Here is a 25,128-nt window from a genome sequence, read left to right on the forward strand (position 1 = left end):
GACATGCAACCGATTGTGATAGAATATTCCGACATCAAAGGAAAGCAATTAGAATATTAGACAATATCGGCTACAGAGATGAATGTCGAAATTCATTCATTACATTAAAAATACTAACCTTTCCTTCTCTATATATCATGAAAAATTTAATATATATAAAAAATAATCTATCTCAGTATGAAAGTTTTGAAAATGTGCACGACAACAACACTAGGCATAAAAATGATTTGAGTACAAACTACTGCCGCTTAAAAAGATGTCAATGGACCAAATTTTTGGGCTGTGAAATTTTACAATAAATTACCACAAAAAATAAGATTTCTACCTATTAACATATTCAAAATCAGGATAAAATATTTTTTAATGAAAAACGCCTTCTTCAGCACCGAAGAATTCCTGCACTGTGATATAAGTTCCTTAACCATATAGGCATTTGTCGTTGTTTCATAATACCCAATTTATAAATTTTACTGCTTTGTTTTTGAATGTGCTCGTCGCCATAACTCAGATATACTTATAAGATATAAATAGTTTTTATAAAAATAGAAAAAACTTGTTCTATGAATTGTAAGCATCTATTGTTTATGTAAATATTAATAGATGCCTGACATATACTAATTTTAATTATATGTACATATTGACTTGTGTAAATGCTGATGAATGTATAAAACACCAATAAATTATCTATCTATCTAAACAAAAAATGTTTCTTGGGTTTTTTGCCCAAAATAAACCAGTTCGCAGCAAAAAATTATTTAACGAACAACTACACTATTTTTAAAAAAACACTGATACCAATGCATTCTGTAAAACAGTCCGAGGAACAATATTGGATATTGGAGTAACAGCTTGGAAATATAAAAAATCGATTCACAATAACAACGAACAGTCAATAAACTATAAACTGCTTGATGTAATTTACTGATTGTCACTCATCTGAAAACCCACAAGAAACGTAATACTATTTAAACCCTTCTCTTACCTTGACAATTCATTACTGCATTCATGAACAATGTTCATCAGCTCATTGATCCTTTCCGACACGCAATCCACCTCAGTCTTCGATTTGCTCACTCGTTCTCTTGAAGCTTCCAATTCCGCATCCAGAGATTCTAAAACCATACGAGAACGTTTGATCCTCTCCTCGATATCCATCAGCTCCTTTTCTTTGTGATCATCAGTCTTGGACAGTTTCTCCCGGAATGTTTTGTACTCTAACGAAAGACTAGCGTAAGAGTTTTCTTTCTCGGTCAGTTCCAAGAAAACTTTAGATTGCTCGTCTTCCACTTTTTCCTGGAATGTTTTGTATTCGGACAGAAGATCGGAATAGGAGTTTTTCCTCTCCGCGAGTTCCTGCAGAAATTTCGACTGCTGTTCCTCCGATTTTTGCTGGTAGGTTTTGTACTCTAGTAGGAGATCAGCGTAGGCGTCCTTCCGATCGACTAATTCCCGAGCTGCTTTGGACAGCTGACTCTCCGCATTGTGCTGGAATGTTTTGTACTCTGAGAGAAGATCTGCGTAGGCAGTTCTTTTTTCCTCCAGTTCCAAGGAAACTTTCGACTGCTGATCGTTCAGTTCCTGTAACTTTCGATTCAGTTCGCTGATGATCTTTTCATTATTGTTATTGGCCTCCAGGTGTTTACTGAGAATTGTTTCCTTTTTCGCTAGTTCGAGGCGCAAGCGTTCATTACTTTCTTCAAACTGGGATATTTTCAACGAGATTTCCTTCACCTTCTCATTCGAACGTTCGCAAATCTCCTTATAATGCTCCTCCCGAGTCTTCAACTCATCAGTTAGATCATCAACGACTCTCTGCAACCTCTGTTTTTCGATGGAAATGAGATTCTTCGCCTCCTCGGCCTCATGAAACTTTTGTTTCTCAACGGTTATGAGATTATTCGCCTCCTCAAATTCTTTCCTCAACTTCGTTTCAACGTTTTCCTTTTCATTCTTCAACCTGTCCCATCTAGACTTCTCACTCAACAATTTCTTTTCCAACAGCTCTACTTTTTCCTTCAACCGATCTATCGTGATTTTTTGCTTCTCGAAAGATCTACTCTTCGGTTCATGAGTTAGCTTTTCAAAGGTGAAAGACGTACAGCTGCAATCGGACGAAGAGTCTCCGTCTGGTGCCCTTCTTGTCTTTCCTCTTTCGCGTTCCAATTCGACTCTGAGCAGCTCATTCTGGTTTTCGAGTTCGCTTATCTTGGTTTCTAAATTCAGGAGCATGGTTTGGAATGCTTCCAGTTTTTTGAACAGTTCCTCGGAAACTCTGTCTTCCTTGAGCTGTTTCTGTCTTTCGTTATCCAATTCGATTTGTAACTGTTCGTTGTGGTTTCTGAGGTCTTTGGTTTTTGCGTTGTAGCTTTGTAACAAAACTTCATATTCCGACAACTTCTGGTTTATCTTCTCTTTGTCTTCCTTCTGGATGTGCTTGATGCAATCCAGTTCCTTCTTTAGGGAGCCGACTTCCTCTAGAATCTTCCATAGTTCTTGTTTTTGGCATGATATCTGAACGAGCAAATCATCATTTTTGGCAAGCTCTTCCTCGTATTTCGAAAAGATACTATTGTACTCGTCTTTCAGATCTTCCTTCAATTTATCACTTTCTTCCAGTTGCCTGTGGAGATTCTGGTTCTCTTGTTTCAAATCGTGGATATCCTGCTGCATTACTTTATTATCGTGCCAGATCTTATTTTTTATACTTTCGTTTTTCTTAAGAATGTCCTTCAATCGCATAACTTCAGTGATTTTATTGCTGAGCTCAGTCTGCAACTTTTTTATGTTGGTTTCGAATGCCAAGTTGAGCTGTTGCAGCTCCGTAATCACAGTTTTTTTATTGTCAATGTGGGCTTGGACTTGGCTAGCTGTTTCTTCTATGTTTTCATTGAGAGCTTGTACTTTTTCGGCGGTGTCCTCTTTGTCTTTCAACTCTGCTTTGATTTGTTTCAGAGTTTTCTCCAGTTCCTGATTCGATTTGGTCAGCTTACAGATCATTTCCTTGTATTCTTTAGACGTTTGTTGAAGCTCTACCAAATCCTTGTTTTTCTCGCATAATTCCTTTTGTTGAGCTTTGAAGGCGGTTTCAAAATTGAACTTATTTTCATGTTTGAGTAGTTCTTCCTCCAGCAAAGCTTGAGCCGACTTCAGTGTTTCGTATTTATTTTTCAACTCATTCAATTCTTTTTCCAATTCTGCAATCCTTTTATCTTTATTACTTTGTTCTAACTCATTTTCTTTTGTAATATTTAGATTTCTTTTTAATAAATTAATCTCCTCTTCGAGTTTCGATGCGTGTATTTTAGAATTTTTGAGAGATTCTTCAATATTTCGTTTTTCAAACATAATATCACCAAGTTTTATTTGGAGTTCTGTAGTTTTATCATTGGAAATTGTTAGTTCGGTCTGCAACCGATCGTTTTCTTGTTTTAGCTGCTCTGTTTCATTCTGAAGATTGAAATAGTATAATTCGTCATCGTCATCAAGGTGATGGGTTCCGTTTTTTAATTTGTTATCGAAATGACAATCCACCTGAAAAAAAATTTGTGATAATCACTTTTAGTCATGCAAAACAATAATTTTTTCTGAAGGAAGGTTGGTTTTGTGACACGATCGATTTTTTCTTAAAAAAAAATAATTGTTTTCTTGCTGACGTTACGAATTTAATTAAATTTGTCTTCAAGTCTCGAAAAGTAGTTTTTTTCGTGTTAATATTACTATTTCAAAAGCCATTAGACGTATTATATACATTTACAAAAAAAATAAAAAACATTGCAACAACCAAATTTTCGAGACAAACTAGTCAACTAATAATTTTTTCAATTGTGAAAACAAAGTGTCAAACCCATCACCAGCAGTAGATATAACGGTGTCAAGAAAAAACTGATGAGTTGGACGATGAAAATAATGAATATAAAAATGTTCCAAGAGCCAATTGGGAAGCTTTGAACTATAGACTCTCTAAAAAACCCGACAAAAAAATTTCTTGATGCCGGTCCATCAATCTCAAGTTTCAGGGAGTAGCAATTTCAAGAGAAATTATCAAAAATGGTTTCGCAATACCCTGTTCTCGAACTATTTCTATCACAACCTGAGAAAATTGGAGTTTTCTCACTAATTTTACTGGTCGTGAGAATGATAAAATGAAAATGGAGTAGGAAAGGAAATCATAACCTAAAAGTCTAAGCTGTGAAGTTCATTCATGAAATTCTGTGTAAGAAAAAGCCATTGTGAACCATTCCAACTATACAGGGTGTAACTAAATAAGTGTAAAACATTTAAGGAGGTGATTCCTCATAGAAAAACAGATAGGATCTTTCTTAAAAAGAAATTTCATTGGATCATCCCTTGTTGAGATACAGCCCCTTAAAGGGGGTACACAAAATTTGTATAACAATTTTTTTCACAAGCACTAAAAAAGTTACAATATTGAAATTTACCTGACGTTTTGTACTATCAAAAAGACACTTAGCCAGAAATTTATTTGGTTTACCCCATGGTTGTAAGGGGTGGAAAACGCAACTCCTAAAATTTATTTCCAATGTAACTTTTTGTCTTATTATTTGTTTACCATTTGAAAATTTATTTCCGACAGCCTGTTTCATTCTAAACAAAAAATGTCTGTTGGGTTTTTTGCCCAAAATGAACCAGTTCACAGCAAAAAACTATTTTACGAACAACTACAGAGATACATCGTCATAAATACGAAACTAATGTATCTAATAGGTCGCTATTAGCGTTAGTGACAATTAAATTGGTATGACGCTGTCAGTTTGTGAATTTTCGAAATTGAATTAATATTAATTGTGTGTTGTTGTTCTGTTCTTAATTTGTTACTTTAATAATTCACTTGTTATTAAAATGGCATACACAAATGAGGAAATGGCTGATATGCATTACGTTTATGGGCTGTCGCACGGGAATGGGTTAGAAGCTTCTAGAAGATATGCTGAAATGTATCCTCAACGGCAGCATCCTTCACACAGAAAATTTGCTCGACTTCATCAACGATTACGAGAATATGGTTCATTCGATAAAAGAACGCAGGATTGTGAACGCCATCGAGAAGTACGAACACCACAGCTTGAGGAAAGAGTACTTAATTTGATTGAAGAACAACCTACTACCAGTACTAGAAAGATTGCTTTCCAGCTAAATATTGATCATACTGGATGCTGGAAATGATTAGAAGAAATTGTGACTTTCTGAAGACGATAGAATTCACAGACGAATGTAGTTTTTCTCGGGACAAGATTATTAATTTTCATAATTACCACATATGGACTGATGAAAACCCTCACGCTATTGTCGAAACTAACCATCAAGAACAGTTTTCTCTCGTGACTCGGAGTTATTGGGGATGAAGTAGCAAGTCAGCATTTAACTGAAACATATGCACATCAGTAGATAGGTCGAGGAGGACCACAGAACTGGCCCGCTCGATCCCCGGATCTCAATCCTCTCGATTTCTCTATTTGGGGCCATTTACAGCATTTAGTTTATCGTACTCCTGTTCGCGATGTAGAAGACTTAAGAAACCGCATCATCGATGCGTGCAGGGTAATCAAAGAGAATCCAGGAATATTTGAGCGAATACGTGGCTCAATGCGCCGACGTCTAGACGCATGCGTAATGTCTGAAGATAGACATATTGAACATTTACTATGATTTCTACATGTTGTGTGTTTTGTTATTAATAAATTAGTTTTGTTAATTACCCTTTAATCGTTTAATGCAGGTACTAACTACAAAATAAGAATAAATCCAGTTCGCATTTATAACGACGTATCTCTGTAGTTGTTCATAAAATAATTTTTTGCTGCGAACTGGTTTATTTTGGGCAAAAAACCCAAGAGACATTTTTTGTTTAGAATGAAACAGGCTATCGGAAATAAATTTTTAAATGGTAAACAAATAATAAGACAAAAAGTTACATTGGAAATAAATTTTAGGGGTTGCGTTTTCCACCCTTTACAACCATGGGGTAAACCAAATAAATTACTGGCTAAGTGTCTTTTTGGTAGTACAAAACGTCAGGTTAATTTCAATATTGTAACTTTTTCAGTGCTTGTGAAAAAAATTGTTATACGAATTTTATGTACCCCTTTTAAGGGGCTGTTTCTTAACAAGGAATGCTCCAATGAAGTTTCTTTATATGAAAGATCCTTATCTTTTTTTCGATGAGGAATCACCTCCTTAAATGTTTTACACTTATTCAGTTACACCCTGTATAGTTTGGACGATCCAATTTACTAATTTCCTGAAATGAGCTAAGCAATAGAGATGTAGAAGAAGTTATGAAGATGGAATAATTGGAGGCGTCCTTCCACAATTTAATTTCATCTAGTTTTGTTCGTATGTATCTGCAGATTGTCATAGTTTCATACCTTTACGATTTTATGCAAAAAGAAATGCTCATTAAACTACCCAAGAAAAATAAATTGATAGTCAATCCATTTTTTCCTTTCAAAGACATTTCATTGAAACTATCAAAATATTCATAATTTTTTTAACTTGCCCCCCCCCCCTCTTTTCATGTGAGTTTACTGCTCCACGTTGTGCTTTTCACTCACAAGAAAGATTTCTTCTTCATTAAATAACCATGTGGTGTCATGACTGTGAGCATTTGGATTGATGGTTAACTTACGACGAAGTTTAACAATATTTCCATTTGACTTCCTTCATTTTAGGAATGTCTTTTTGAAGTGGATAAACGAGGGAGTAGAAACGAAATTCAAAAATAGGAGTCCTGCAATACTACAGCAATACTAATGATAATGTTTATTTCAGAAAATGAAATACACACACGCACGCACATATATAGAGATAAATAAATGAGTAGTATTTCGATCATTCCCAATTTTATCTCAATTCAACAGCCACCTGTAGACATCTGTTTCAGCCTGTTGGGCATCATCAGTATCGGGCAGGTGGTCCTCGATGGAAGATGAAATGTTGAGAACCCAGTACTTGATAAAAATCACTGCGTAAACGCAAGCGAGATATAAGTGGAACCTCCTATTGGTGTAACGCTCAAGTTTTTATTTCGATGTTGGTGATTTGACCAATCTTGACCAATGTTTCTAGAAATGATATAAAAACAAGAAGGGTAATAATTCCATGAAGTCACTTGCTCACAATCATCATTGCTATCAAAGATTAGGTTATTTGGTTAACATTATAAACGATTCTAAAGAGTTTTCTCATTGTGGAAAGTGGAGTTATTGAGGCAACTAGTTGGAATTTGCCGGAAATTAAATTTTTAATGCCGGCCAACAAAGAATACCTAACTTTTACTTTGATGAATTTAGAAATGTGAAGATCTCTATATGCTAGAAATTATTATTTTTACTACCGATAATAAATACATAAAATATAATATGTATTTGTTTGATCAAAAGTTTTGGGTAGTTGAAACTTTTACCCAACTTGTTTTTATTTCTGTTATCCGAAAATACAATTTGCAACTTTTCAAACACGAAAAATAATGATGTACAATATAAAAAAATCCTGAATATTTTCTGTACGTGGGACCTTTCAAGTGATTTAATTACAGTATTTGTACTTTTTGGCACTGTACAAAATTCAGAACTCATGGTTCATCAGAGAAAATATGAAAAGATGGACAGGTCACCGGGAGACATCTCCTTTATATCGGCAGGTGTACGCCAAGGTGAACCTGGCGTTCGAGATACCAGCCAGTTCTGTTTGGACCACGCTGGTATTTTTTCCCATTCCCCATTCAATCCTTTGGTTTTTGAGCTGTCTGATATGCTTATTGCATTTGTAGCATCTGACTCTGTATTCTGTTTTATTTGTATTTTGTAGGGTTTATTAAACACAAACCTGGGTTAAGTTGCATCACTGGTTGCCTGCAGCAGAGGTTGCGCAGTAAGCGCTTCCCGCCATAGGCCCAGCCTCAATTGACCCATTCCTACTTCGAGGTTTACACCAGCTGTGCGCAATCTTACCATAACCATTAACACAACCTCCTTAACGTATAGGTCCAGAGAAGTCAGACCCGTAATTAATTCCATTGCCACGGATAGTGTTGTTCTCATGGCTCCTGTGATGTTTAAACAACCCAGTAGCTGTATTTGATATAATTTTTGGATGGCCGTTGCTTGTAGAACTTTCGGTCCCCATGCAAAGGCTCCGTACGTTAACATAGGTCTTATTATTGCAGTGTAGATCCAGGTGACCATACGGGGTGAAAGACCCCATGCGTGTAACACTGTCCTCCGACATTGCTCATAAGCCACATATGCTCTTTTTGCTCTACTCTGTAGGTGAGAGTTCCATGTTAGCTTCCTGTCGAGTATATTACTAAGGTATTTCACCTCCTCAGAGAAGTTTAGTTTGCTTTTGAAGATTTCGGGAGGTTTTAAGCCTGATAAACTTCTTTTTCTGGTGAAAAGGACCATCTCAGTCTATATAAGAGTAGTAATTCAACTCAAAGTATACATGTGTCAAAATTAATTGAAGGTTCAATAATCATGTATTCAAGTAACATATGATTAATCATGGTTCAAAAGTGAGATAAAGTATTTTTTTTAAATAAAAGAGGTATATTTTTAGGATAGATTAATTTTTGGGAAAACTTTCACTTCTCCATTTCTGTAAATAATTTATTTTGAACTCGATTGTTTTCTTCCTTCTTCTGGAAGTCCCTCATATTTTTTTTTAAGTAAAGTGTTTAATTTTCAATTTTTTCATTTGTGTTTCTAAGTCATACTTTATTTGTAACTATATAAACCTGATACTCACCTTTATTAATTATCTTTATTTAACATGATCTTGATGATTTGAAGCTTTATTTCTCATGACATGCTATCAATAAATTTTGGCATTAATAATATTACATCTAACGATGCTTCTGAAATCATTTCACAAGTAAAGCTCTCGTAATGCAGCAATATGCAACTTAAAACATTGTTATTGATACTTTGAAGTGAGTAAAACTGAATTATGATTAATAGATCCTATCGAATTATCTTGGAATTGTAACTGATTACATTTCATGCATCAAGTAATTAAAATTTGCATTTCTTTGAATTCATGCTTCTTTCAATTGAGAAGATCCAACAAAACCATAACAACCATTCATCACTCATTGGGTCAAAGACATAAACACAATCAATTCGTGCTAGAAACCATGTTCATTAGGTTAGCAACACTTTCATATTGGTTAATCAAAACTTCTGGAAAACATTTTTATGGTCTTCTGAATAATAAAAATTAAACTGTTTTTGAAATAACCATAGAAATTACAGAAAACCTGTAAATTCTAGGTTCACAAATGATTGTAAATTGAAGAATGTTCTGATTTTTATTTTCGCGTTAATAAGGTATGTATTCTGAAATATTGCTGAATTTATTCATGAATAAACTTAAATATTATATTTATTATTATACCTACTGTTGTTTAATTTTATATGTACTAGTTCTATTGAAGAAGCTACTGTTTAGCAAAACGCATCTGGAATTGAATTTATATTGTGAAAATTATATAATCATTATCGTGGATATTTACAATGTCATACATTTGATGTTTTTTTTCGCTAATCTTGCTTTGCCAAAGAAGAGTAACTCAAAAAGAGTAACTGCACAATAAAATATGTTTATTATTATTCATTAATATTAGCAAGGGACTTAATCTTCATTTTCATACTGACCATATGATTAGTTGAGATGCCAAAAACAAACACAACTACTTACCTGAAAGAGTTCCGCCTGCAGAGATGTCTGAGGACCATTCCTGATATCCAGCAGCTGCGACTCGAATGAAAACTCTTCTTCGTAACTCTGATCTTGAACAACATTAGATCGCTCAGAAGAGTAAATGTTCGGCAACGACTGAGTCGATAAATTCAGATTATTCAAAGAAACAGATTTCTTTGTACCTAACGAACACACAGATTTATCTTTAGCCTTAGGCATTGGGGAACTACATTTCAACGCTTTTCGTAGTAACCTGTTTTTATTGATGGGATAGATAGGACTACCTAACATGGGGGAAAGGGGGGACAGTTTCAGGAAAGGGCTGTTATATGAGAAGTTTAAATCAGATTCGTTGAAGGGGGGTGAGTAAATAGGGACGGTACCTCTGTTGGAAAGATTGCCGATTTCTTCTAGACATGTTTTGTACTGCGAGGAACAGGAAAAACGCCTGGAAGACAGTACTTTTTCTAGGCCTTGTTTCTTGTAATCCAGAAGCTGAAAATAGTTAGAGTTAGAAATGCTTTATTGTCATAAAAGTTTAGGTTTTGTTGACAAAGCAGGCTTGAGAACTAAAACAATCTGAAACATTAACATAAAGGTCAAGAATTTAGAACAAGATATTAATATGGCTCAAGCACACTTCAAAAAGTTTATGGTAAAAGTCTGTCATAAAAAAAAATTTATAAGTTGGAATTAGTTGGAATTATAAGTTGCGATGTCATCTGATAGAAATTCCTCAATATTATAAGCTTTATCTAGCAGAAGTTTTTTTACTCTTTTTCGAAACTGTTTGTAGCATGTTAACTTTCTAATTGAAAGGGGAAGATAATTGAAGTATTTATTGAATTGAAGGGGTTATATTTTTAGGAGTGATAATTTTTGTGAAAGAGCCTTGGGACAAGTGTCTTAAGGCGAAACATCGGTGTATACCAGTGAGGGTGACAGTGTTCCATGTAAGTGCAATTTATTACCATTCATTTAAAGTAGAACTCATGTGAATGATATCTGATTTTTATTCCACAACGAATGTTTGATATACAAACTGAGTAGAGAAAAGTATCTTCTGTATAATTCAGTGCTCATATAGAAGTATTTGTTTCGAAAGAATTTTTTTCTTCCGTGTAATTCAATGTTTATATGAAAGTAGCTGTTTCAGGAGAACTTTCTTTCAGTTTGTGTCTGAAAATTACTTCTTTGCATGATCTACACATCCATGTATAGAGTTACTTATTTTAAAATTGATTACTTCCTTCCTTTCCTTGGAAGATTCCCTCATCCTTGTTTTTTGTATCAAGATGGAGTAGTAGAAAGCCAAAAACTTTCTTTCCCAAGTATTTTTTGCTATTATAAAGAATCGAATTTTTAATTTGTGCTGTTGACGGGATAGGGAGAGGAATATTGAACGTGAGACGAGTGGCATAATTCTGAGTTGAGTTCGAGATGTTATCTTTGTGCTTTTTGTGCATTAGGCAGACTCTTTCTAAAATAAAGAGGCAGTAAACTGTTGAGATGTTATGTGCTAAAAAAAGAGGCTTACAGGAATCTTGCACTCTAGCTCCGGTAATGAATCTCACTGCTCTTTTTTGTATTGTGAAAACTTGACTCAATAAATTTTGACAGCTGCTCCCCCAGAAACAAATTCCATACCGCAAGTGGGACTCGAAAAGTGCAAAGTATGCTTTTCTAGCAGAGTGATAGTCCAAAGAGTTAGAGATAGACCTTATCGCATAACAATTCGAGGATAATTTTTTGCATAGTTTACTAATATGCGTTCCAAATTTTAATTTGTTGTCTATGTTGAGGCCTAAAAATTTGTTCTTCAAGAATTATATGGTCCAGGTTACATTCAAAGGACATTATATTAGTCTTTGGTATATTGAAAGATAATAAATTGGCATCACACCATTGTTTAACTTTGCCTATATCATGCTCTACCCTAATTTTTAGTGCATCAGTGCTTCTACCATGCCAAAGTATAGACGTGTCATCAGCAAAACTTGTGAATTTGCCTTCAATCGATATATATGCCAGATCATTCATATATAATAAAAACACCAAAGGCCCAAGGACAGATCCCTGAGGTACTCCACATTTAATGCTCATTTTATCTGATGATGAACTTTTGAAATTCACTACTTGAACACGATCTGATAGATATGACTCAAACCACAACAAGATGTTTCCTCTAAATCCGTAGATTTCAAGTTTTTGAAGCAATATTTTGTGATCAACACAGCCGATTGCTTTTGTTAGATCACAAAATACTGCCACTGCAGCCTCACCAACATTCAGTCGAAGGTAAAGTTCTAAAAAAGCACAAAGTTGCATCATTTGTGCTCTTAGAGGCTTGAAAGCTGGATTCCGTTTTCATTAACTCTGCCACGATTTTAGATAGTGTTGGCAGTAAAGAAATTGGCCTGAAGTTCGCAGGTATATTAGAATCGCCTCCTTTAAATAATGGGATAACTTCAGCAGTTTTTAGGCAATCTGGAAAAATACCATTTATGCGAGATTTATTTATAGCTTCTGCTAAGATAATACAGTGTTTGGCAGTTTAAGGAAAAGTTTAAGTGGGAGATCATCCCATCCTGAAGAGTTTTGCTTATTCCTCTTTGGAAAAACTGGCAGCAACAAATGAATAGTTCAGGATACAGTGAAATCTCAATCTTGAATAAATTGTGGCGAAATGATGATGAATTTTAATAAATTTATTAAAATGTTGCCGTCATACAAGGTGACTCTACACCATACTCAATGTGAGTTCAACGGACATATGACATGGACTAAGAAGTTCCTCAAGGTTTTTTCCAGACAGGATTATGCTGGTATGAGGAAGTTAATAAAAATCAATAATAACTTTTGATGATGAGAAAATATTAACATTCAAATAATTTTAAATCATCATCGAACTAAAAATTTTTCTTTGATGTTTTTGGAAAATAACATAGATTAGATTTTTCAAGTTTTTCAGTTAATTTATCAAAAACTTCTAAACAATTTGAAATCAGATTATTCTTTTCTTTGGTGATAGATATGTATTGCTTTTAAGTGCAAAATAACCAAATTGTAACTGAATATCTGATTCGAGAGAATATGAGCATTAGAATTTGTATACGAGGATCTAAAAAAATTATCCTTCTGATTGCTTCCATTAGTGGTACAATAGATTCCTTCCTCTATCAATTGTTCTACCTAAATCTTCGTTTTTCAGCTCAGTCGATTCATTTGCTGCTTGAGAATCATGAAAACTGTCCTTTCTAAGTTGATTGTCATTCAACCAGCTCTCAATTTTTTTCATTTTGTTATTCATATTTATTTTTAATGAATTCTCATTTTCTCTTAATGAAACAGTGCAAGAGTATCTACAAATGAGATGTGATCACCCATCAAACCTTTATTTTTAATATTATCAACATGGAATAAATACAAAATATATACCAAAACCGATCCTTGTGGGATATCAAGAGTTGAAACTGTTTCAAAACTTCTACAATTATTTATTCATCACTGTATATTGATTTAAATTTTGAAAATAATTTTGAAATAATTGATAACAATAACCTCCAATCTTTTTACTTCTTGTTATTAACAACATGCTGAACTAGATAGACACGAATTGTATTGTTATTTATCTGAATAGTAAAATTCTAGTGGGCTGATATTGATAGCTTAGAGGAATTGTAATTTGGTGTAGAAAACAATCATTCATTCAAGAAATATTATTGCCTTATGATATAAATGCAAAATTGTGTTTCCTAACATTTTACTATGTATTTTTGAAACTTGTTTCGATGAAAGTGTATTGCACTACTCACGTATATACGTGTGTGTGTTTGAGCCACCTTGTAAGATTCAAAAACCAAATATTCATCATTCAGACACACCACATCTAAAACAAAACTTACCTCGTTTTCGTTTGTGAGTTGGTCGACTTGACTCTTTTTCTCTGACAATTTCAACTTCAATTCTTCGTTGAGTTTTGTAATACTTATAATCTCATGTTCTTTAATGTCCAGTTCTGTCTTCATATCGAACATTTCTTTTTTCCACTCCTGTTCTCTTCTCGTAAAATGTTCCAACTTTTCTTCTAATTCGGTGTTCTTTACAGAAACGCAAATATGTGAATATTATGAAGTGTGTCAAAAATTTTGATATGAAAAAAGAATTCCATAGTACGTAGAAGTCACCCATTACATACACGGAATTTTTATTAAACCTCAAACTCAAAGGTTTTATTAAAAAAAAGGATAAGTTACATCTTCCTTAGAAAGACAAAAGAATTAACAAATATTAAAGAAAATTCTTTAAGAAACATTGAGTATTATTTACATTTTGAAAGAAGATCACATAGTATATTTGCTTTCACAATTTTCTCATTGAAAATGTTAAGGAAGTTGATAAAGATATATATTTTCAACATAGGGTTAGGTATTCATGCACCCATCCTTTTTTTATTCTGTGTACCGTTAAATTATATAAAATCACTAATGGTGAAAAGAAAAAATTTGAACAAACCTCCTTTTCTAGTTGCTGGATGTAGTTATTCATATGAAAATTGTCTTTCTCGTACTGACTGAGCTTTTTGTTGAGTTCCTCTATTCGTTTCTTTCCAAATCTTATTTCTTCTTTAAGTTCATCTATGCAACTTTTGTTTTTTTGTAGGTGATCATTGACCTGTTGTTCACTGAAAAAACAAAAAAAGGAAATCAACTTGGCTTGATCCCTGAGGAATATTAGCATTGATGATGAAGCTATCCGAAATTAATTTGATTCACGAGGTCTGTTGAAAAATGACATGAATGTTCAAATTTCGCGGGCTATGTACATTCGATTAGCAATTGTTTTATTTTTTCATGTTGGTATACCCATCTCGAACATATGTTCACACCTTAATCATATCTTAGCCACCATATTCACCAGATTTGGTCCCCTGCGACTTTTTCCTGTTCTCAAGATTGCATAGACCTATGAAAGGATGGCATTTTGCGACGATTGTGGAGATGAAAACCGAATCGTTGAGATTCGGTTTTGATAAATTCATCAAGTTTTACATATAGTCAGTGGGCATACTTGAAGACTGGCTATAAATCAAATCATCTAAAGAAACAAATCAGGCCAGTCTCAACATCCTACACTGTAGGGTAATGGACTGACACCTATCAGAAAACAACTACTACCCTGGCCAATACTACGAAGGGCGTTGGCGATACAACTGCAGTAATGGATTTTCAATTATTGGAACACACTTGCAGACCAGTTTCGGGCTGTTTGGCCTCTCGTCAGTGCAAGGTAGTGTCTATCATCAACATGAAGTCGATGATTTCCGATAATTGAAAATCGAATTCCTTCAGAGTATCATTCCTCGAACTAGGCTGGAGCGGACAACAAACAACAGGTTTGTCATCGCCCCATCTGCCTGTGAACGAGGTAACCAACCGCATATACGAAATTTGCCCAATTCCTCGTATAAGGGAAAAAAACTTTTCACATATAGTCGTCACCTGTCGGATATAATCCAACGCCCTTAGTGATATTAGCCAGGGGAGTAGTTGTTTTCTGATGGGTATCAGTCCATTACAGTGTCGGGGGTTGAGAATGGCCTGAACGAATTGTTCCTTTAGATGATTTGATAATAATAATTGTAATTTATAGAACAAAATTACAATTTTGCTCAACTGGCTATCGACCGAAGTCAATAGATGATTTAATTTTATCAAGTTTTTAATATTATAAAATAGTTAATCGAAACTGTGTGAAGAAGTTCAGAAAGAGGAGTTGATTTTGATATAAATGTACAGGAGGATTCATCAAAATTTAAGAGTAACTCATGGGATCCTAATCAGAAATATATTAGATTTTTCAATACTGGGGATTATATTCAATACTAAATGGACCAATAAAATATATATTAGTGATTATTTTTTATATATCTGCGGGAAAACAGAATTTTCTGGAACCCCACTTCATAGTTTTCAAATGAATTGATTTTTTGTGAACATTATAGTTTTCAATGAACTCATTTTGCCTGAAAATAAGTTTATTGCTTTCTGCCTTTAAAGAAAAAAAAAATGTGAATTCTGTTCCACAATTTGTAGTAACTTTCGCAAATCTATTGATAACGAGCCACTTATAAGAACTATAATTTTTGAAACTTGAGCTGTATTGGATATAATATAATCTCTACTGCCTGAATACTCTCTCTAAGCTTGCAATATTCTTAGAAATTACCACCGTGTAATTGAAGACTTGAATAGCCACCCTGTAGAAGCTATTTTGGGAAGGCGTCCCTCTAACAAAGGATAAAGATCATGTTTCTACCAATAAAACGTGGTGCTTCCACTTGTTGGAGCTTCCAAATAAACATCCTTCAATGTAAAGAGTCGCCAGTAGAATAATAATGTTATAATCGTCATGCTAATAATTTTTGTTTGTCACGTTTCCCAATAAATTTAATCACCTCTTCATAAATTTAAATACATTTGAATAATCAAACATACATAAAAAATTGAGAAGAATTAAAATGAATATATCTTTCAATATTGAATTGAACAAAAGTGTTTCTCAAATCATTCATTCTTATTGATATTAGCAACAGTTCACGTTTTCTTTTCAAAAATGTCCAATCGCCTGTCTCTTTCCAACGCGACACCATAATCTTTCATTCATAATACATGGGACAGAAGGCTGGACGACAGTCACGCTTCTAGTACCGCGAAAACCCATTATTACCATTCAAGGACTCGACCAACATTATTCACATTCATTATGATGACCATAAGAGAATGCAAACATTCTTTGATAAAGATAGCATATATGGAAGTTAATTACTTTCGAAGAAACACAGGAATTACAAGTGAAAGTGTGACTTTTAGCTACTCAAGTCTTGAAATTCTTTAATGTGAAAAATCGTTTGAAAGTTACAAATGTTTCTTGCCATAACCGGTCTAAAATCGGCAATCCTCAGCGTTCACTCATACAGGGTGTTTCAAAACTTTGCCAAGTTGATTACAAGAAAAATATGTGGTAATTTTCTGATAAATCAGCAATAGCATTTTACTTGTACTTGTACTTTTAATTATCTTACATTAATAATTTAAAATTATATTTCCTCTCTTAGTTTTTTCACTTCAATTTTTTTATCTAGTCAAGAATTATCATTCAATCATAGATAAGTCAAAATCTATCTTTATTAGTTTCCATTCCTTTCGGGAACATGTAGAAGAAAAAAAATTAGAATAAAATACTTACAATTTTGGGAAAATATTAACATTTCTTCTTTAAAATCTTAGCCATAGAAAGCATTCTGTTTATATTCATTTTACATTTTTCAAAAATTTCAACTGGAAATTTTTGTAAACATAAAAAATTTCAAATAATCAATTTGACATTAATATTAAATGTTTCCATAGTATTGTTTTATATTTCACATGATTTTAAATACAATCTTTCAACCAAAAAAATTTCACAGTAATTTAAAAAAAATATTTTTTCACTCATGGGTATTTTAGGCTGAAAATGAGTTATTTTTTCAAATTTAACAATAAAATAGAATGACAGTTTGTCTCATGAAATAAAAGAGGACAGAATGAAAATTTCAAATAATTATTTTTACATTAATATTAAATGTTTCCATAGTTTTGTTTTTTCTTTTACATGATCTGAAATTAGTTATTTATTATACAAGGGAAAAAAGTATTAGATTTTAGCTCGCTTCGCGTCGGGAGACAAAATCTAATATTTTTCCCGAGTATAATACACAATTTTTTTCTGTGACGGGAAAAACAACGATTTAATATTGAAAAAAACATATTATCACAATATGTTGAAGTCAGAAAATTATCGATATGCTTTATTACCCAAGATATATACATCTTATTGGCAAAGTCTAGTAAAGAAAACACGTATAAGGGACAATTAATAAATATAAACTATAAAATAATGCTTAAACACAGGAGCAGAGTATATGGACAGAACAATATTGAGTCCAGCTGAACAGCTACAAATATAAGTACATGAATTTATGAATATTAAGTAAATGTAAATATATCATTCTACATAATGAACATTGATAGCCATTTCGTGTTGGTTTCAATAACTTGTTTACACAAAGCTACATGTCAATTATTCGATAGAGCCTTGGTAGAATTCGTCCACACTATAATAGGGCCTCCCAACAAGGAATTCTTTCACTTTCTTTCTGAATTTCTTTTCATTATATATTCGCCTTAAATTAATGGGAAGGTGGTTAAATAACTTCTTGCTATTGAAAATAATAGAATTTTGTGTAAGGATAAGAGAAGGTGTGGGAAGGGCAACGGAGTAAGACTGACGTGTACTATAAGTTGCGGTGTTACTAAATTGATTTTTATATTTTTTGTGGATAAGACACTGTTTCCAAAATAAAAAGACATACTAAGGTCAGAATTTTTTGCTTCACAAATAATAGGCGGCATGAATCCCTGTAGCTAGCCTTGCATAAATATCTGATGGATCTTTTTTGTAGAGAGAATACCATATTGAAACGAAATTTTGCATAATTTCCCCAGTAACAAATTCCATAACGTAAATAAGATTCAATTTGTGCAAAATAAACTGATCTTGTGATAGTAGTGTCTAACTCTCTTGCCACAACTCTCACTGCATGACATCCTGCTGCTAGTCTTTTACATAATTAGTCGACATGGAAATCAAATTTTAGATTTTCATCAATGAAGAGTCCTAAAAATTTGTTTTTTTCCAAATTTTCGATTTTTACATTTTCCAAGTGTACTTCCCCTATGTTACATCTAAACGTGATCACATTTGTTTTATCGATGTTCAATGATAAGAGATTGGAATCACACCACTCTTTAACCGTTCTTATGTCGACGATGATTTGATCAAGTAAATTGGAGGTTGTATTGCTATGCCAGAGGATAGTGGTGTCGTCAGCAAAACATGTGAATTTACCACTTATGTTAACATGGACCAAGTCATTGACATAAATGAGAAACAATACCGGTCCCAAAACGGAACCTTGTGAAACCCCACTGTCAATGAAACGTTCTTCTGATGAAATTCCATCCAGGACAGAAATAGCTAATAAAATGTTGAGAACGTTTGGCAGTGCTGAAATAACACCCAAACCCGATTTGCGACCAGGTACATCAACGGCAGTTGTGTCCATGGCAGAAAAAAATATAATTTCAAAATATTTATATTTTTTAAATATGAAGGAAATTTTACTTTTGTATAAGAAAATATTCTAAAATTAAATTATATATATATATATATATATATATATATATATATATATATATATATATATATATATATATATCCGTGAAAAAAGTACTCACTTTTTTCCCGGGAAAAAGTAATTTCATAACCAGAAAAACTTGACAGTAATTTAAAAAAAATGTGTTTCCAGTCATGGGTTTTTCAGGCTGATTTCTTTTTTCAAATTTAACAACAAAAGAGAATTTTATTGTGAATGACAGTTTGTCTCATAAAATAAAAGAGGATAAATTGTAATATTTGCCACACAATATTACTTGAGACTAAACTGCTTAAAAAACTGACTATACTACAGAGAAGATCCTCATTGGCAACTTATGTGATGAATAAAAGTTAGTCTTCTAGAGCAGATTTGTCTTTTTTCAACCTGAATATTATATTTTAGCTAGTGAAACTCCTAGGATAAAAGGTGAAACTAAAAACTCTGGCAAAGAAAAAGTCCAAAACAAATACTTTTCCCAATCACCAGAACTGCAATACTTTTCTCGATGCGTGTTTCACCAATCAAGTTGGCGTTTTCAGGAAATGAAGAAAACTGAAGATGCCACCTTGGTTGGTGAAAGGAGAAGAACTTGGCAGTTCTGGTGGGTGGTAAAAGTACTTGATTTGGATTTAATACTTCCTGGCTTTGCACCAATGCAATTAGAGTTGCAATTTCAGCGCAAAACATAGTTTGAGTCAATATTTTTTATATCTATCTTAACTTCTTAACAAAAGGCCCAATTCCGATGAATGGTGTATCAGAAGTGAAGTGAAAAACTTATCTTTCCAAAAAATATGAAATTATTCACTAACCTTGACAATCTTGTACGACATCTTTCCAAATCCGAGTGAAGCTGGTCATTCTGTTCCTCGGTCACAGTTAACTGTATTTTAACCATATCCAGTTCACCCGTAACCTTATTCAGTTGGTGTTCTAATCTCTTGACTTGCTCTTCCAGAATCGTTTTCTCTACCCCAACTGAATAAACAAAAGTTTTAGCTGATAAGGATAGGTGATGAAAGACTTATACTGACCTGTACTATTATCTTTGGTATCAACACTAGCGGATATATTATAAATTGACTCATTTGATAAGTTTAGAAGACCTTCACATCTGAGCAGTCTTTGCCCGAAACTTGCTCTAGGCGTAGACTGTGTGTATGGCAGACGCTTTTCATCTATATCTAATTGACTGAAATATTGAAAATGAAATTACTACAAGAATGTAGTACATTATTTTATTTAACATCAACAGTTTTGGGAGGAACACATCAAAAAACGATATTTATAGGCAAATTTTTGATACACTGTCTTACACTATTGCAATTTCCTATAGCAATAACTTATTTCCTATTGGAATAGTGTGAGTAGTGTAACTATTGCAATCAAGTTCGAAATAAATTCCTTAGAAAGATGTGTAGACTTTTGTGTATCTGAATGTACTTTCAAGCATGATTTACACATCCTTCTGAAGAGTTAATTATGAACTTAGTTGATGTTTCCCTTCCTCCGAAATTCTCGACATTTTTTGTATAAAGATGGAGAAGTAGAAAGTCAAAGGTATGTTCCACGTACCTAGGAGTACGTATGAAATCTTCATCTTCTTCATTTGAGCCTGTGATTTTTTGTGCCCATTCATTCATAACTTCATAAAATTTTTCACTGGTAACGGACATATCTTCGTTTTTGGGGTCCAATGAAGATTTCAAACTTTCTAATGCTGAACTGAAAACAAAAAAACTTCCTCATTCAGTATTTGATTTGGAAAAGTGAACGAACCTCTGGATATATTGGTATGATATCATACATTTTCTTTTTGTACAGAAATGGTATTATTGTACATTGAGTTTAAGGTTGAAAATGAACCAGTTTACTGCTAACACAATTATCAATTGAACATATCATTGCCTCGAAACAAAACTTGAAATATTTACTTCCGAAAATTTCCATTGGGACACCAATTCATACAGATGTTGATACTACTGAACCCAAAAACTATCTGTCGAAATCTCTAATTCTATCAATGAAATATATCCAATGAAGCAAACACTATTACAAAAGAATAAACATGCCTCTTGAAAAAATATACGACAAAACACTTTTTATAGCATCCTTTTATTTTACAAGTGAAAACAGAAGACAAAACAGTCAACATCTGCGATTGATTAGATAGAGCTCTTGTTTGGATGCTAGCTTGCACTTCGTACATCAAATAGAGATAGGCTTTACATAGGCAATTCCTTAGGTTTTGAGAAAATGTTTGTACTTTGTTATTGTCATTCACTGTTAGGTTAGGTTGTTCGGAGCAGTAGCCACGTCTTTTCTTTTTTAAATGATACCAACCTTGAGTTCATTCGAAGAAAAATTTCATATACATGATGCCATGATCAGTTCTCTGGATGACCCTTAGAGTTATCAATATTTATTCATTACAGAATGCCACAAATATTTCAAGTGGATGGCATGCTGTGTTGCCTTCAACATACCATCCGTCAGAGTCTCAGCATATGATGATTCAAATGACAGTGACCTGTGAAAAGATCTGTTGGACATCGTAGTTCATCCCTACTGTAGTCCAACAACTCAAGCGTTATTAACGTTTGAGAAAGATATTGCATAGCGTAACGAGTAGCGGTTTTTGTTAAAGCCTTTATAGTGAAAAATAATACAATAAACTGCATTAATTAGTTTTATTTCACAAATAACCTTTTATAGCTTGAATTCTGTTTCGAAAAAGTTGTGAGTTTTCCTCTATTTGTGGTCTATGATTCAATGTATTCAAAATCAGCATTTATAAAAAACAGAAATGCCAATTTTCTTCAGAAATTTCTTCATCAACATATCCATATATTTTCACAAAAAAATGCAACATAAAACTTGTTCATAATTATATTTCAATGATAATCTTCACTTCATACATTTGGTATAATTTTTTTTATCTTTCAAAATAAACGAATGTCTTCCTGTTTAGACTACTACTAATTTCCAAAACCCTCTTAATGTTTTGAACTTCAAAATGAAGTAAATCACTGTGTTAAATAATACACTTCTCAATAAATATTACAAAAATAAATATGACACTTTCACTTCTTAATTTACATTCCTTTAATGATTTAAACTAAGAATAGGCTCATTTCAGAAATATTCAACCATGAACATAACCTTTTGAACAATCTTGTTTACATTTAAATTTATCCCCTCCTCTATATACCAAAAGCACACAAATAATGTAAATAATGAAACAAGAAGAAATTATGTATGTCATAAAAGTCATGAGTCAACACAGAGCTATATCCTTTAACTATTCTAACCATGACAAGAAAAAATTTGGCTTATCTCATTTACAATTTTAATCTATAAGATGTTTAAGCAGTTTCCTCATCTTTTACATAACACAGAGTGATGACCTTTGAATGGTTAGTTGCGGGTCTACCCAGGCAATGTTTAACAAGTCAAACAACATGAATTCTTTATAGTATAACAAGGAGGAATCCCTAACTGAAAAGCTGCCAGAAAGAACATTATTGGTTTCATGAAAAGGCGTATTGAAAAAAACATGCACGTTGAAAATTCCCTAATATATCAGCAATCATGCAATCACACCTAGAGATATTGAAATATGTGATAATTTTTCAGGACCCAATAAGATAATTTACATAATATTTGCGAATAAATAAGATTGGTAACAGGGGGAATGTACTTATGCAGGGTGTATGTATATTCAACCCTTTTACTCACAAAATCTAACCAAATGTATCTCTCTAACCAGATGAGGCTCTATAACTACTGCTAATATAGGCATATGATATAATATAATAAGATAATGAGTGAAAAAGATAAATATGAAAAAAAATGAAACATAACAGAATAGTTGGAGTACATGAATGAAATATATCAGGCAGATATCAATATATTGAGAGGTATGAGTAGATTTCACATATCTTTGCTGTGCTAGGCATCACACATTAAAAGGTAAAACTACGATAATCCTTAGCTCCACAATTTTCGACTTCTAAGGATGATCTTAAAGGGAGAACAGCTGGTTAATACAAAGACACATTTCAACAAAATTTTCAAAACTTGTTCGGTTGATTAGGCACTGCTCTGTCTTGGAATATTCATTAGTCTAAAATTCCAGAGTTGTCAGACCAACATCACATTATGTTTCATCTACATCACTACATCTATGCATACTTGCTAGATTACAAGTGGGACCCTTTCATAGATATTAAGTGATCTATTTGTAACCTAGACCTAGAGATAAATTGATGGATGTAGCCGTTACTACGTGGTAGGAAATCATAATGAAGAAAAGAGAATCAAAACATTCTATGTTTTTTACCACTTTTATATGTAACTAACGTAACATATAGTATAATGTATAAGTTTGAAAACGTCCTTATAGGACGAAACTGCAGTAACGTTAGTTACAAATAAAAGTGTTAAAAAACATAGAAAGTTATTTAGACCTAGAGACTTGAGTATAATCTATTTTTGACTATTCAAATAAAACATGACTATTGCTATCATAATCTAAGGAGACTGTTGTTCATCAATAACAAAACTAGCAAGTATAAATGCACACCTAACCAGTCTGGCAGTTTTGGGATATTGAACTCTAAAGGTTTGCATTGCAAACAAGTCGATAGACCATAATTTTTGTATACATTGCTGACACGTTCCTATATTAGGCTGAGTTAGATGTACAATAATAGAATGGTGATTGTAGGAAAACAATTTTTACATTAGAACTCAAAATTGAAATACTTGAGAATATATGAAAAGAATGAATCAATTATTGCCATCGGTTATATGATCATCATGTTACTCATCACTAGAGCTCATTCTGATGATTTTGATATAGTTTGACAGTCTAAATGAAACCAATATCATCTAATGTACAAGATTTAAATTTGAAGAACAGTAGATGTTGTAGAGACTGAGTATGCGAAGACTAAATATCATAATATAATCATAGTAATATAATCTAGCAGTGCCAACAGTGAACTCATATCAACGAATGTAAATAAATCATCGAGTAGTATGTAGTTTCATAGAGTACTTACAGATCTTCCAGCATGTATGGCATTATGAACTCAATCAACTTGGAAGTAGGTACCAAGTTTGTATTCTGGAGGTCACACGAAGAATAAATATTTTTCATTACGATTTCCATTGTTGAATCTGGAATAATAAAATAATTGGTCACACAGTTGCAGGGTATATTCATTCAAGCTGTTTCATTCATGAGAAACTTTGTAAGTTGATTGGAATATGAAAAATATTGGGGAGAGCATACTGACAGGCTACATGATTGAAGTTAGAAGTGAATATGATGTATCACTCATCAGATACTTACCTAAATCACCCATCGCTAAAGCCATTTTCTTTGTTTCTTATAAAGTAGAGAGTACGTAGTTGAATATTTGCAATAAAAAAATCGTAAAAAAACTACCTAAACTAAAAGTAACCTCACATTCACCAGAAAAATAAACTAAAAATAAACGATAACAATATTATGATATTAAGTCTGTTGTTGCCTTTAAAGTATTCTTAGTAAAATCCGCATTCAATGCTAATATTATAGAATATATTCCTATAACCGTTGACTTAAATACAACATTCCACACCATTTTTTTTCACACCCAAACAAGTTTGAAATTTTACCAAGATGGCACGCATGCGTCCGATTATGAGGTTATGTTATGACATTCCATGAGTCAGTATCTAGCGTTATCTATTGTTAAAAATTTTAACTCGTCTCTCCCCTTTTTCTGTAATTTCAAGGAAGCATACAAAAGGCAAATTTTCATTACGATTACGAATATAGTTCTAACACTCTCATGAAGAGGGCGCTGACAAAACTACTGAGACAATGCTACTGACATTGTCTAAGCAATGCTACTGACGTTGAAAAGAAATTCAAACGATGGCATTGAAATCTGTACTTAGAATTCATATTATTTCTCATACTACCTAACACTCAATCTACGGCTCTATTGATTCTTCACAAAATAATGAGATTCAACGTATTTCCGCATTCCATTCACAGAGGCGCTAAGCACAAACCAATGTTTACATTTGGAAATGATTTTTTTGCCATCTATTAACATGTATACAAAGTTGGGTCAGTCTCATTTCTAGAGATT

At 33.0% G+C, this 25,128-nt stretch overlaps 1 protein-coding gene across 3 annotated transcripts in view; it reads right to left on the reverse strand.

The window, feature by feature from the left end:
* LOC111505781 (uncharacterized) overlaps positions 1-24,656 on the reverse strand; it is a 35,107-nt gene extending 10,451 nt beyond the window's left edge. Inside the window, exons 1-10 of one of the 3 annotated variants that reach the window (XM_074175566.1) lie at positions 24,339-24,654; positions 24,046-24,163; positions 20,555-20,704; positions 20,014-20,171; positions 19,792-19,957; positions 14,236-14,404; positions 13,626-13,820; positions 10,104-10,215; positions 9,718-9,902; positions 983-3,531 (exon numbers count right to left, since the gene is read on the reverse strand). In XM_074175566.1, coding sequence (XP_074031667.1) covers positions 983-3,531; positions 9,718-9,902; positions 10,104-10,215; positions 13,626-13,820; positions 14,236-14,404; positions 19,792-19,957; positions 20,014-20,171; positions 20,555-20,704; positions 24,046-24,163; positions 24,339-24,363 — 3,827 coding nt within the window. In that variant the 5' untranslated portion in view covers positions 24,364-24,654. Of the gene's footprint in view, positions 1-982; positions 3,532-9,717; positions 10,216-13,625; positions 13,821-14,235; positions 14,405-19,791; positions 19,958-20,013; positions 20,172-20,554; positions 20,705-24,045; positions 24,164-24,338 lie in introns of all 3 variants that reach the window. The other 2 variants (XM_074175565.1, XM_074175564.1) reach the window with 2 other exon arrangements.
* Between the last annotated feature and the right edge of the window lie 472 nt (positions 24,657-25,128).

Source organism: Leptinotarsa decemlineata, unplaced genomic scaffold (genome assembly GCF_025532065.1).
Source record: "Leptinotarsa decemlineata unplaced genomic scaffold, Ldec_3_MD MMD2_tig00001064_RagTag_RagTag, whole genome shotgun sequence".
NCBI lineage: Eukaryota > Metazoa > Arthropoda > Insecta > Coleoptera > Chrysomelidae > Leptinotarsa > Leptinotarsa decemlineata.